The sequence below is a fragment of the Notothenia coriiceps genome, unplaced genomic scaffold, assembly GCF_000735185.1.
Source record: "Notothenia coriiceps isolate Sejong01 unplaced genomic scaffold, NC01 NC01_scaffold00030626, whole genome shotgun sequence".
Lineage (NCBI taxonomy): Eukaryota > Metazoa > Chordata > Actinopteri > Perciformes > Nototheniidae > Notothenia > Notothenia coriiceps.
Window position 1 is genome coordinate 49,440 of NW_011363327.1, and position 14,502 is coordinate 63,941.

General features: G+C 41.1%; 1 protein-coding gene across 1 annotated transcript in view; it reads right to left on the reverse strand.

Annotated features, from left to right (window-relative positions):
• LOC104959637 (metabotropic glutamate receptor 5-like) overlaps positions 1-13,014 on the reverse strand; it is a 59,379-nt gene extending 46,365 nt beyond the window's left edge. The window contains exons 1-5 of the mRNA XM_010787541.1: positions 12,706-13,014; positions 11,673-12,116; positions 11,384-11,498; positions 3,801-3,875; positions 3,199-3,373 (exon numbers count right to left, since the gene is read on the reverse strand). Of these exons, the coding sequence (XP_010785843.1) occupies positions 3,199-3,373; positions 3,801-3,875; positions 11,384-11,498; positions 11,673-12,116; positions 12,706-12,897 (1,001 nt within the window). The 5' untranslated portion in view covers positions 12,898-13,014. The remainder of the gene's footprint in view (positions 1-3,198; positions 3,374-3,800; positions 3,876-11,383; positions 11,499-11,672; positions 12,117-12,705) is intronic.
• Between the last annotated feature and the right edge of the window lie 1,488 nt (positions 13,015-14,502).

Sequence of the window (14,502 nt, forward strand, 5' to 3'; positions counted from 1 at the left end):
TCAATTAACCGACATAATCAAGACAGATTGGCCAGAGATCTACAACATATACTGCAATAAAAAATATTAATAAGCCATTTCTTCACAAGTGGAAAGACAGAAAGGAGTGAGGGCTTTGGTTGATTTAAATGCTTTTCACTTAGATCCAGAAATGTTCATTTGGCAAGTGACCATTGTGAGAGAGTGTTAAAGTGGTGTTAAGATGATGTGCATAATTTAAGGAAGCTGTTGGAATCCATTGATTAAATAAGGAAGCTAAAAGTCCAGTATAACAGCTCAGATTTTATATCCAATAATATTATTTTGTTTGTTGTTTAATTTGAACAAACTGCAAATTGCTTTGCCGAAGTGAGGTGTACCATAACTGGTCTCATCATCTGTCTTTTGTATCCATTATTAGCATTTATTTGTTCAGAATTGTTTCCCCATTTTCTTCTCTCTAATTGCAGGGGATTCCTTGCATTGAGCTTCACCAAATGAGTGCAAAGTGAAGGAGGATCCTACTATAGCCTTGATCCCACTGTCCTCCGTGCAGGTGCTATGCACAACAGATGCAAGCAACAATGACAAACCAGCAACCAGCTTCGGACTCTCAAACAACATGTACTTGGATTATTGGAATTAGTCTCTTTTTAGCATTGGCAAGACAGGCGGTAAACATGATCTGCGTTGATGTTGTGAGAGTGGTGCTGCCCTATTAGGTGGAAGCTCGAAACTGTCGAGGAGCGCTGCCCTCAATGTTCAAAAGTATTTCAACTCTGACCTTTTTCATCGCTGACCTTTCGATGTGCAACCAATCAGATGCTGCTGTATGTAGGGATGCAGGCTAGCAGGGGCTGAACTATAGAAAATAAATCTTAACTAAGTGGATTCACCGCAAGGCTCTGCACCCAACGTTGCAGTGACCAAAAAGCAACTCGCATTACATGTGAATGCAGTTTTGGAGTAACACCTCTGCTTATAAAAAAACCCTGGTTTCTGAAGCACTCCGACTGCGACTCAGAATTTACTTTTTTTTCAGATTCTCTTTATTTAATTAATTCACATATGGGAGCTTAAAAATCTTTATACCACTAGCTATTAAGCAACTCCAATGACTGGGCCAGTTGGAAGTGTTTTTGTTTAAAGGCTAACACACTGTATGTCGGAGGAGGGCAATGTTTGGGCCTATTCAAGTTTTGTAGCTTTAGGCCACAAATCCAAAACATTTGTTGAACTACACACTGAGAGAATCTCTCCCAGAAATAAATAAAATAAAACCATGAAAGAAAGGTATGCCTTTTACTGAAGCTGATCCTTCCCTTTGTTTCTGTTCTGAGAGGACAGAACATTCATCTCTGTTTTATGATCTTTTCTCTGTTATCACTTTCATCTCTAGTGGCAAGGCAAACCCAATAAACATAAAGCAGGTTCAGTATGAATTCATACTTTACCTCTATGTCAGCATGATGATGATGATGATGATGATGATGATGTAGGTAGATGAAGATGATCAGAAAGACGAGGGTGATGAGAATGAGCATCATGGTGGCGATGACAACACAAATGATGCTGGCTATGATTTAGTTACACAGCAGATCACTGCAGGAAGAGTAGGATAGAATCACATACATTGCATTTTAATCAAAATACATGACCATGGTTTCAAACTATTGAAGTCAACTTTGTTTTATGCATATTGGCTGGAGTAAGTGATAAAACTCGCACATTTCCCTGGGCAAAGGTCATTTAAGCTTGAAGTGAACCATAGTTTTAAAGGATACTGTTCAGATAAGTCTTGGAACCTGTTGCAATGGCTCAAAGTTATTGTAATGAAGACTTCAAGATTTAAACCATGATCACACTTACAATGCCCCACACACACACACACACACACACACACACACACACTACACACACACACACACACACACACACACACACACACACACACACACACACACACACACACACACACACACACACACACACACACACACACACACACACACACACACACACACACACACACACACACACACACACACACACAAATTGTAGGAGGATTTCATCTAAGTGAGAACAAGGCTTAATGTGAAAACCGCCTCCAAATTTTAAAACAGCATGTGTGTTTTTCTTAAAAGGGTAATACATGTCTCATGCTGTACAGTTTGGATATACAATCTATTCAAGTATTTTACATCATGCAGTTGAGAGGCATGGCAAAACCTACAGTTTTCAATTGACTCGTCACAGGGGTTTCGAATGAATTCATGTCTTTGAAAAGGAGTTATAAAACATAGCACGAGCTACAAATGATCTGGTTTGACAGCCATAGAATGTGTTTCACTTGTTGCTCAGTGGTAATGTCAAGTCATTGCTCCTAGTGTATATGCCATGATTTCCTGTACCCTTCTGTAGCAACCGGCCAACACCACCAGATAAATGACCTTCTCCACTAGATAACATATAAATGCACATTTGTGAATTAAACAAACACAAAAATTAAACAGATTACAAAACGAAAGAGGTCTGAATCTGTCCAACTTGTTCAGCTAATTACAGTAATGGAAGCATTAAGCTGATCAGTTATTTGCTTAAAGGTTATTAATTATAAATATATTTATATACAAATGCTACAAAATCAGCAAATAACACATGCCAATTCTTTTTGGAAGTGTAATAGGCGAATGCCAGTCACAATCATCTGGATCTGGGGGTGAGTGCTGAACAATTATCACCAGCTGGATGCACATGTTAGGCATCGAACTTGGTTGAAATGAGTTTGAAGTAGATATTTACTAGCTGTGCTCCTATTTTTGTGTTAATAGCCCTGTGTTTATGATCATTAATGGCTCTCCTAAGAGGGTTATTTTAGAGAAGAGCACAGAGCCTGCTTTGCCTCTCCATCTGCCTTCTAAAACATCCAGTGCATGCTCAGCGTGTGTAGCTGCTTGGCTATATAACATGGAACACACTAGTTACAAAACACATCTTCCAAACTTGCTTTTTCCAATCTGATCATATTCCTTTCCCAGAAAAAGAGCAAAACTCACAGGCACAGAGGAAACAGAGGAAACGAAGGATCCTGTGACACATCACAATACTACTAATACTGTCCTGGGGCAAACCCGGTACTGCATATCCCTCATGCATTTATGGTAATATGGTCCATTAACATTACAATACATTAGAGCTAAAATGTGTAGCAGCACCTACCTGCCGATGAGCAGGAACTCTCCCACCAGTCCCTGGCGTCTCATGGCCATGAGGATGTTGCGGACAGTCATGCCTTCACAGAAACAAGCCACCACCCGGGCTTTGGGCAGATGGGCCCGCAGCCGCTCCAGCAGCCGATCAAAGCTCTGCTCTCCAGCATTGCTCCAGATTTTGCCTGGGGATAACATGTCAGACAAATACAAATGTGGTCTGTGACGAATGTGATATGTTGGATCTCTGTTGTTTCATGTGTTGAGTTCCTTTGGGGGTTTTCTTTGTCTGAGTTGCTCTATTTCATTATGCTTTAGTTTCAACCATCTGACACCCAGTGTGAAATGGGTCTTCACCATGTAATAAAAAACAGGCTGATTTTTGTTGTAAAATATATGTCTTGTTGTTGGTAGATCTCTTTAAGCTGCAGATACATTTATCTGAACTGTGGACACCCTGGTGTTTGAAAAAAAAGTAGGTTATTGCTGTTTGCTTGCTACACTTACACAAACTATACACCCACTAAAATACAATTCCATTTCTTACTTGACTAGATATTCCACATTATTATTGATTAGTTCACTCTTGTTGTTGTGACCCGAGTATCTTACCAGAGTGGGCGATACAGATGCCCTCCTTAGCTGCCATGTCCTTGAATGCTTCCATTCCACTTTCACCGTAGTTGCCTGGAAAAACAAAGAAAGGGGAAATGAATTGAATTCTGTTTTGTTTTAACAACAGCAGATTCAAAATCAGAGGTAAATGCATGATTGGAGGGATAGATGGTTAAATAGATATAATTCATAGTTAATACATAATGACAATGAACAATATTGATTCCATTCAAGTTGCAACTGACTTGTGCAAACTACAAAGTCATTTTCTATCACGCATGGTAAATAAAAAATGTTGGTGGAAAAGGAGGACGTTTGAGACCCGATCCCTTGTCTTTCTCAAAAACATGCCCACTGCACTAACTCGTCTGCTACTGCATATCTCATTAAAGCTACATTTTGTGTCAGAGAAAGCGTCTCCCCACAGTGGCACCCGTGTCTTTGCCAGAGAAAGTGGGTGACCTGGAATTTATGCAAATGAATGGTTGTACACACTGGCAAAGGATATGATAGGATTCCCCTCTTTAATTTCTCTTCCTCTCCCTTTTACCTGTCCCCCTCCTCTGTTTTGATAGGATCAAAGATTCAAATCATCTCTTTCTAACCCCGTTCTTTTTAAATAATGCCTGAGGTTGATACATCTTCTTTGTATTTATCCGTGCTCTAGTTACACTGATGAGTAAAAATAAGTCAAAAGGATAAAGAGTGATGAAATAAAGAGGAACATATTTTTGGGAAAAAGACAAACAATGGCGGGAAGCAGAGCACGCTGAAAAAAGCAGATAGGGCAAGACATCCCACAATCCCTGACCGCTGTTGCAACTCAGTGTGTGTCAGTGAGTCTATGTGTGTGTAGTCAGGCCAATGATGAGTGTGGTGGAGCGAGGTGTAAAGTCCTGTAATTAGTGTCTCAGTGAGAGGAATCGTAGACAGATGGTACAGCCCGTCTTTCCCATGCATGTTGACACGCGTGCACGCATTCAAACTGTTACCATCATCAAAATCGATAAAGCTTGTAACCTACTTCACTCGGTCTCAAAAGGGATTTTTATGTGCGAGACATCTCTCTCTCACTCAGTAATCCTGTCATGTGTCTCTTTATCACTTCATTTCTGCCTCTGAAAATCTTACACTCGCTTCAAATCGACTTCTCTAAATTCACTTTTCAACATTTGATACTTTGATCTGATTGTTTCAATTCAGCTTGCCCACCTCGTCTATTACTTAAAATCCTGCCTCATATCCACTCACAGGCCTTTTAACCTTAACACAACTTACAGCCAATATGTCCTGTGTAGACCATGGTTAGCATCACATTTTGGAGCAGAACACATCACACTAGGGCCAGGAGGCCATACATTTATATTATAGCAATATTGGGATTTGTCACTATAGGTACCACTACCACTTCTATTACCCACCTAGTCATTATATCAACATCACTGATTATTACATATTAAAAATCTCATGTGCACACATTCGTTAACCCAGGATTGATATTTAGAAAAAAAATGTAGGTATCTTATTTCACATAGGGTAGATTTACCTCAAACTCTCTCCTCAAATATAGTGCCTTCCTGTGGTTCATCACCTCCCACTGAAAAAAAACCCACTGGGACATCCAGCACAGAGATCACACATTCACAGCTTCTCTCGGTTTCCTTTCTAACCCTTTGTGCTTTTGTCCCCTTTACCTCTTATTGATCCCCTCTACAAAGCTGCGTGTCCTTAATCTCTATAACTATATATATCATTTCAATGGCAAACGAAAAAAGAACAAAAACAGCTTAAAGTAAAAATGTGCAGAAATATAGGAAATCCTTTCTCACTGTGTGCTCCTCACGTGTACACCCCTCTACCCTCGTTTGCTTTTATCCCTCTTCCTCGACTCATTCATTTGATATATTGCAATAAATTACAACATGCAAGGCTGAAGGGTCTCCCACTTGCCCTCTGTGGAGCTTCCTCTCCCCCTCCTCTTGATACTTGTCTTCTCTACCCCCGCTTTCTCCTAGCAGCACATCAGGCAGTACATTTTAAGATGCAGAGACAGGTGCTTCAGTGTATTTCCCCCCCTATCGTTTCCATCCCTCCCCTCTAACTCACACCCTTTATTCATCCTTCTCAATTACCACTCTCATCCTCTTGTCACTCTTATCAGGTCTATTACATGCAATTACATGTTACTTCCCTTCCCCCCCCCTTCCTGTCTGTCTGTCTGTCTCTCCTCCTTTTAACCCTAGATCCCTTTTTACCCAGAGAACAGAAAAACAACATGCAGTAAAAATATAAACACTATTCAGTAAAGGGCATCATCTTTCTGCCCCTCTTTTTTGTTCTCTCCAAGTTGTCCTCAATCCCCAAACTACCCCATATCACATCTGGAGCGCTAAAACTATGTGTAGCGAAATGTCAAACACAGAAATACCCCAGGGGTTGACACTCACTGACACCCACACTGTGTTAGACAAGATTACACAGCTAATGGAACGCACACATTACCACAAAACAGCACGCCTCTGCACACAGACAAGCAAAGACTCAAAGGTACAATATTCTTGTTTGAGGAATTGTTCAAATATTTTCTTCAAATGACTTTGACCAACATTTAGATTTAAGAAATGCACACAAAACAAACTCAAAAGGTTTTTCCTTTTTGTTCCGAGTCAATTGATTATCAGAATAGATCCAGATTAGCTGTCTGTCTTCAACTCATAAAGTTCCTTCCTGGTCAGCTCCAACAACAGATAGAATAGAATAGAATAGAATAGGATAGAGAGAGAGAGAGAGAGAGAGAGAGAGAGAGAGAGAGAGAGAGAGAGGTATAAAACAAGGGCTATGTGTCGAAGCTGCCCACCGCTGTAGGCTCTGAAAAGACATGCATAAATCAGGCTACTCTAGTGCTAAGATGTTCCTATCACCGGGATGATTAATGTGTGGGTGGTTTGAATGTTCAAACATAGCCATCTAATTGATACACTCCTCCTAAAGCACACATTTATCTTGTATAATTCTATTTCCTTTGGCATTTTCACTTTCAGATGCTTTTCAGCTGTACAGCCTAATGCGTGTTTGTCTGTTCAGTGCAATATACAGGTGTTTGAAACATTCCTTATTTTTCAAAATAAAAATTGTGGAAGGATTTTATCCGTCCTTGGCACTTGCACTTTACTGCCTATTTAAAATAAATGAAAACAAATGTATCCTTTTCGCGCTGTACCGACCTCGCACCGAAGCGTTACACAACCCTGTCTCGTTCTTTTTTTTATGGAAATAGCTTCAGGTAACAGACAGGGTGTTTATCAGCAGTTTATAACAATGACCAAATCCACTTGCACCATGCTTTCATTCTACTGAGCAAACTCTGGAGTCAGAAATTAACCATGTCTGTGCCCATGCACCATTCTTGTTCGCGGACAGAGAAACAAACACACATCATGAACACACTGTTTGTGATGCTGTATGCAGGCCCACATATATCTCTACAGGTGCAAATTATTACAGACCCAGTATAATAAACAACATCCTCCAGTGAATGCTTTGAATCCATTTTAACATGGCAACAGTTTAGCCATTTGTAGCCCTTAATGACCTTACTTACATCTGTGCCAACAGGAAATCTCTCTGTAATGCTCCCTTGTATAAATTGCGGACAGAGCCTGGGCAGCCAAACAGCTGCCAAGCCATCTATCCATCTTCACAGAAGCCATTCAATGGATTCCAGATTGCAGAACAAGAGATCTGCTATCAGAGCAGATGTAGTTCTGAGACCGAGGCTCATTAAAAAGAGACAAGAACTGTTGTTATATGGGGACCCACGAAAACTGGCCCATGACCATCTTTGAATATACAACCAAAAAAATAAAAAAAATAATTGCGCACTTTCCGTCTTTCTCCTTTTCCCGATCATTACACCTTTCTCTACACTGTGTTCCCGAACCCATCGCAGTTTCATCTTCCTCAATCCTGCAACGGCCATGGCAGTTAAAGAGGCACAGGGCATGAGATGCTATAGAGACAGAGAGAAAACGGAGGAGCTGAGGAGTCATTCAAGACAAATGAGAGAAAGAAATGAGAAGACAAAAAGGGAGTGAGAGAAGAGGTGGAGAAAAGGTTGACATCTTGACTTATTGAGATTGATCAATTTCTGTTGGAGGAGAGTACTCGTGACATGTGTCAAATTGTATGTCAATAAAACCCATTGAGCTGAATTGAATGAAATTGAACCGAGCGACACAGAGCGGAAAGAGAAAGAGAGAAACAGCCGAGGATAATAATTATTCTCTACTAAAGCAAAACTGAAACCCAATTTCAAACATGTGTTAATCATTATTAGTTTCTTTCATGATAAAATATCTGATCATAACCAAATAGGCACACATTTGATCTATTCACTAGGGTGCATGTACATACTAGCAACAATAAAAGTGGTGGCGCATTTAAAGAAAGAATGCTGACAAAGGCTAATGGACAACACCTCCCTTTCCTGTGACTAGTGACTAGTGAAGCGACTGAGCACCTTCAGCTACACCCTGTTCTCTTAAAAGTGCTCGAGGCATTTATTCCAGGAACTGTTCAAACTTTTCTTCTGTAAGAAAAAGGCGTCTGTGTTTCTGTTGAAGTCTCTCCTACTAATGATGTGTCCCACAGACCTCAGCTCAATGAAAATGATCGTATATCAGTGAAAAATATTCTATTATATACCCCTATGTTTTAACCAGTTTGCCTTTCAACTCCTTCGATACTGTTTTCATCCCATTTTATGTAACATAGTTTTGAGTCGCTACGTGCACTGCATAGTCACCATCTATCTAGAATAGAATTGGGAGGGATGAAACCCTCTTTAATGGTCACACATGCAGAGCACACAGCACGCACAGTGAAATGTGTTCTCTGCTTTTAACCCATCCTAGTACCAGGAGTCTAGTACTAGGAGCCAGTGGGCAGCTATTGTACAACGCCCGGGGAGCAATGGGAAAGAGGGGGGAAGGGGGGTGTCCGGTGCCTTGCTCAAGGGCACCACGGCAGTGCAAGAGGTGAACTGGGACCTCTCCAAGTAGCAGTCCACACTCCATATTTAGGTCTGGTCGGGGACTTGAACCGGCGACCCTACGGCTCACAGTCCAAGCCCCTACTGACTCAGCCACTGCCGGATCTATACATATATCTGAATATATCTCTCCATCTTGTGTGTCTGGTTTCTTTATGACTCACTTCTAATTTCTGTAGAACTTGACCCTTAAGCTTGAAGATGAAAAATGTTGAATAAAAAGGACGAAAAGGGACTGATGATACACGACTAGTCTAGAGAGACTTCTTCGCGTTACAAATGGAAGTGAAACGGTTGTCCAACTCAACATGCATACATTTGCATATGTATTGGGGCATGAAAGGAATACACATGGTATTCCCCTGTCCAATAATATTACCTCATCATATCAATGTAATTACTGTGCTGATATAACATGTATTATTCAGTTTCTTCCATATCAGTTTCTATCGCCCTCCAGATGCTAAATGTTAATAAAGAGAATTAATCTATATGCTTACCTCCCCTTCTTTACTCTTCGTCTTATATATCCCAAGCATTACACAGCCACATACACACCTTGTACCATTTCTGGCACTGTTATTACGGTGTTCCCCATTCCCTCTTCCTCCCTCCCGTCTCTCATCCCCCAATTCTCTTCTTCCCATTTCCTTCCCTCTTCCCGCATTTTCCTCCCTGCTCTCCCCTCCCTTGCCTTTCGTATCTCTCTCCCTCTTTCTCAATCCTTCTGTCCTCACTCAGCCACCCTCCATTTCTCCTCGTTTGAGACTGATTGTGTTTGAGGAGGAAACAGTTGACCTTGAGGACCAGCTCCAAGGTCAAACCCACTTGTCTGAAGAAATATAAAGACCAATACTTTCCCCGACAATCCCACACATTTGCACTCATGACCACAAGCACACACACACACACACACACACACACACACACACACACACACACACACACACACACACACACACACACACACAGATCTGTCTCATGAGAGACAGCAAAAATGTCACTCACAAGACAAATGTTATTTCTGACATTGATATTGTTACAGATCTGTAGGAAGCTCTGTGTCCAATCATTAACATAAACAAGAGAAGACAGATTTACACAAATATCTGATCGTCTCAAGATTTCACGTTTTCAATTGGAAGAATTAAGTTCAATAATATCATTCTGCAAGGTTTAATTACCACCGAACAACATGTTATTAGGGTAAAGTGTGTTATTTTTACAATATTAATCATACTGAAAAAATAGACAGTTATTTACAGTAAGTGCATATCTGCAATATTGTTGCTTCTTTATAAATTCCTGCCCTACATTATAACCACACGATAACAAATACCTCACAAAAACACTCTCTCACACCTTTAACACACACACTTACCCTTCGTAGCTCAATTCAAATGCTGTTGTAAAGCCCTCAGGCAATGCCAGAGGCCAGTCCTCTGTGTGTGTGTGTGTGTGTGTGTGTGTGTGTGTGTGTGTGTGTGTGTGTGTGTGTGTGTGTGTGTGTGTGTTCTGCTCTTTATTACACACTTTCAGGTCAAACAAGCCTTCTCTCAGTAGACAGCTTCACACACAGCCACACACACACACACACACACACACACACTGTCCTCCAGTTCCTGTAGCTGTCAAACTATCACACCGTCTCCCACAAGTAGTCCAACTTACTAACACCTTATGAGTAAGTGAGTTTGTAAAGTACATCTCCATGCTATGATCTAATTATAAGTCGGAGATTCAATCATTTCCTATCCCATTCAAACCTATTTTCTATGTGTTTGCACAGATCTTCTCGTGTTCCTACCCGGCCATTCATCATTGAGGATGTATACATTTTTAATAGATACTTTATACTATTAGGTCGAAAGCTTTTTTTTTTTTTCTGTATGGTGTTTGGTGTAATGTCCTCTCCTTTATTCTCAGAGGCTTTATTCTGGTGGTGTGACAACCACCTGTTTTTGTAACCCCATTCAACCACTAGAGTACCTGCCAAACTCCTGCTCACTGCTATTTTTAGATACTTCTGCTTCATAAACCTCCTGGCATCAACCCAGCAACAATCATTCAATTTTCATCACATTTACGTTAGTAAGCTGAAAACTCATCTCTTTCAAAAAACACTGCCTCTCCGCTGCGATCCATCTTGTCAATGACATTCCTCTCTCCCTTGTCTTGGTCCTGATTCTTGTCCTTGAACTCAAAATACTCTAATCTTGTTCAGAAGAAACTTATTTGCCTTTTCTCCTTGCAAAGCATCACAAGTTTCTTCACAATTGTACATTTGAAAGAAATCAAGGACTTAGAACTTTGACTTTTCTCAAATTTCTTTCATTGTGGGAAAAAAGATCCAGATAATTTATGATGAGGAGTCAAGGCAGCATGATACGAGGCAGTGGCAGAGAGAACAGAAAAGGAAAAAACATGTCTGCGCTCGGAAAGGAGAGTGTGTGTGTGTGTGTGTGTGTGTGTGTGTGTGTGTGTGTGTGTGTGTGTGTGTGTGTGTGTGTGTGTGTGTGTGTGTTAGTACCTTCGGTGTGTATAGCAGACACATAACTCCAGTTGTATCTCTTGACAATGTCCACCATAGCTCTTGCCTGCTGGGCATCTGAAGGCACCACCCGCATAAAGTACTTAAAAAGGCTCTGAAAATAATGGAAATTAAATCAATGGCAGGATTATTCAGAAACATTTCAATCATCCAGTTAGGCAATGTGTCGTGTCCAATTAAAGTAGCAATAAAGGTAGCAGTAACACATTCTCTCTTAAACATGTATGGGCTACTTGAATGAAATGTATCCACAGGTTCCTGGTCTCACCTTGTCGCTGAGGTCCATACTGGTGGCAGAGTAGGCAATCTGTGGTATGTTGAACAGCTGTAGAAGGTTCTGGACCTGGATGGCCACAGAGCTTGACCCCGGTCCAATTAAACCCACGATGGGTTTCTTCCCCCGCATGGGAGTGGCCGAGGGGTCTGAACACTTCACCGTGCTCGCTCCTCCGCCACCTCCTCCTCCCCCTAGTCCCCCTCCGCCCCCCCACTCCTCTGCGTCGTCAGAGGAGACCAGTGAATCCCGTATGAACTCGATGCTCTGCTCCAGAGCCACGGCCGAGTGCCAGCAGGAGTCCCGGATCTCGCAGCCCAGGGAGATGTTGGGCAGGATGAACGGGTCAGCGTTGATGCGGTCCAGCGTGTACATCATGGCCTCCACCCTCTGGATGCCGTACTGCTCCCGCACCGCGCCACATTTGCGCTCGTGTACCTGCGAAGAAGAAATCAAGTCTAATTGAGCTGGCATTTATGAAACAGTGTTGTGTAAATGTTGCAATTACTGATGATGGCATTCATTATTTAGATGCATTTTAATTGTATTGTAGACTGAATGAACAGTAAGAATGTTGGCTTTTAACACATGGCTGCTTCACTGCACAAATAATATTAGTTTTATAGTCACAGGTCTGCTGTGTCTAAGAGTTATTTTTCTAGTTTGCAATTATCCGTAATGAGATGGAAAAAAAGATTAAATGTCGGTGGGTGGCTAAAGGTTCCTGGGGAAGCTAATGGAGGATGAAGGTTCATGGACTCACACAGAGGTACCCTGTTCCACAAATGTAATGTCTGCTTTGGGACTTAATAAGCAGGGAAACATACTACTGCAACTCGCAGTGCCATAGATGCAAAAGTCATCTCCAATCCTTATTATTTGACTATAATTGTATCCCTTTACTTCTGTTACATTTTCAAATTGTTTTCACTTCAAAACCAGACAGGATATTAAAACACAAAGTTTGCACTGAATTCCAATGACAGACAAACAATCCTGCACACATAGACAAAATACCCCAAATTACCTTGTCAGCAGGAGGCTGATGATGGACAGAGAACAGCGCTCCGATGATGATGTCACCAGGATTGTGTGCTACAACTCGCCGTTCGGACTGGACAGAGTCAGCTTCATAGGATCCCACCCAAATGGACAGAACTAGCAGCAGCCGAAGCATCATCTTGGTCCGTTGAGGTAACAAAGGAGAAGCAGATCTCATATGTGTCGAGTAGAGCCTTCACAGGAAACTACTTGTCCGAGGAACACTTTTCCTGGCCATGGCAGGAGCTTGTGGCACAGATGAGTTTATGCGAGTGAATGATTGGAAAATATTCCTTTCTTCTGTGTTGACGTTCAGATTTCAAGGTCTGACCATCACTGCAACAGCTGAGGCAGGTGCAGCAGTGCAAACTGGGAAAGTGAAAAGAAAACGTTGGCTCAGTCTCATTGGAGGAAACAACATCTGGCACCACCAATTATAAGGCAGAGTTGCTCTCCACAGTAACAGGTGAACGATAGACATGTTCACACAAACCTGGGAGTGGAGAATTCATTGTAGCTGCTGGATTTCAAAGGCATGCAGCCTTCACAGGGTTTTTTGTAGTTTCATAGTGTATCTATTTATTTCTAGAATAATCAGTCTGTAGACTATCTGCTTATGCTTCATAACCTTCCATTTGATATCCTATGAAATAAGGACTTGACTATACGCATTAAGATTTGTTTGAGTTTAATTTATCATATTATACCCTGCATGAAAAAATAGGGAAATACAATAACAACTATGATGGGGGATTTTAATCTTGTCTATCACTCAAACCTCAGATTGACAGGCAAACGTTTTATCAGATCAAGACACCTATTTTAGTTCAACACAAGCAATTTGGGTAAATCATACCTTCAGTCAAGTTTAAGATGAAATCCAGACACATTCATATAAGTAGGTTCCAAAGACTTACATTTTTCTATAACCAATTTCCCTTCACACCTCGTCTTTTTAAGAAACCAATGATAGAGAAATATGTATAAATGAAAGCCAGAGTTCATATTTGTCCCTCTCACCTGGCAAAGCTTTTGTGAGCAGCGCTTTCACAGCAAATCTCAATCACAGGACACTTGAGGTTTAATTGAAATGGGAATGAGAACTGTGCCAATCAAATCAACATAATGACCATTGCCTTGGCTATCAATGAGCAATGGATGTTTGTCCTTAATGAAGCTTAATGTGATGACTAGAGAATCAGCTCTACACCAGTGCTCTTGATTTATGTATGGAGGCGTTTCAATCCCTGGCCTAGTCCTGTTCTTCATAATGCCCCGCTCTAAATCACTGTGACAGGGCAGAGTCACCACTGTGTCAACATTATATCAATAACACAAGACAACATCATATCACACCTCACAGCTGCTGTGAGGAGTCTTACTTACTTGTGAAAACATGACAGCAACAAGGTCGCATTAAAGCATTGACAGTCCCAGTTTTCTTTGAATTTATTTTTGTTTTGGTCCTTGAAGATCAAGATAAGATAAAGAAGAAAATAAGGTATGAGAGCAGCAAGAAACTCTATCAGCCGATTAAATGTCATTCCTCAAGTGTTTGCCCCTTGACGCTAACAAAATCAATCTGGTGTGTTATGCCCCGTTCTCCTGCTGCTCTGATTGTAACCTATTACTTTCACACTGGCTTTTCGTGATCTTTCCAGATGTGACCCCCTTCCATTGTTATCATTACAATATGAATGGTTAAGATAAATTGCGTTACAGAAAGAAGAAACAAATAATTTGGCAAAAGCTTTCAGGTGATGATTCAAACAGACCTAGAGAA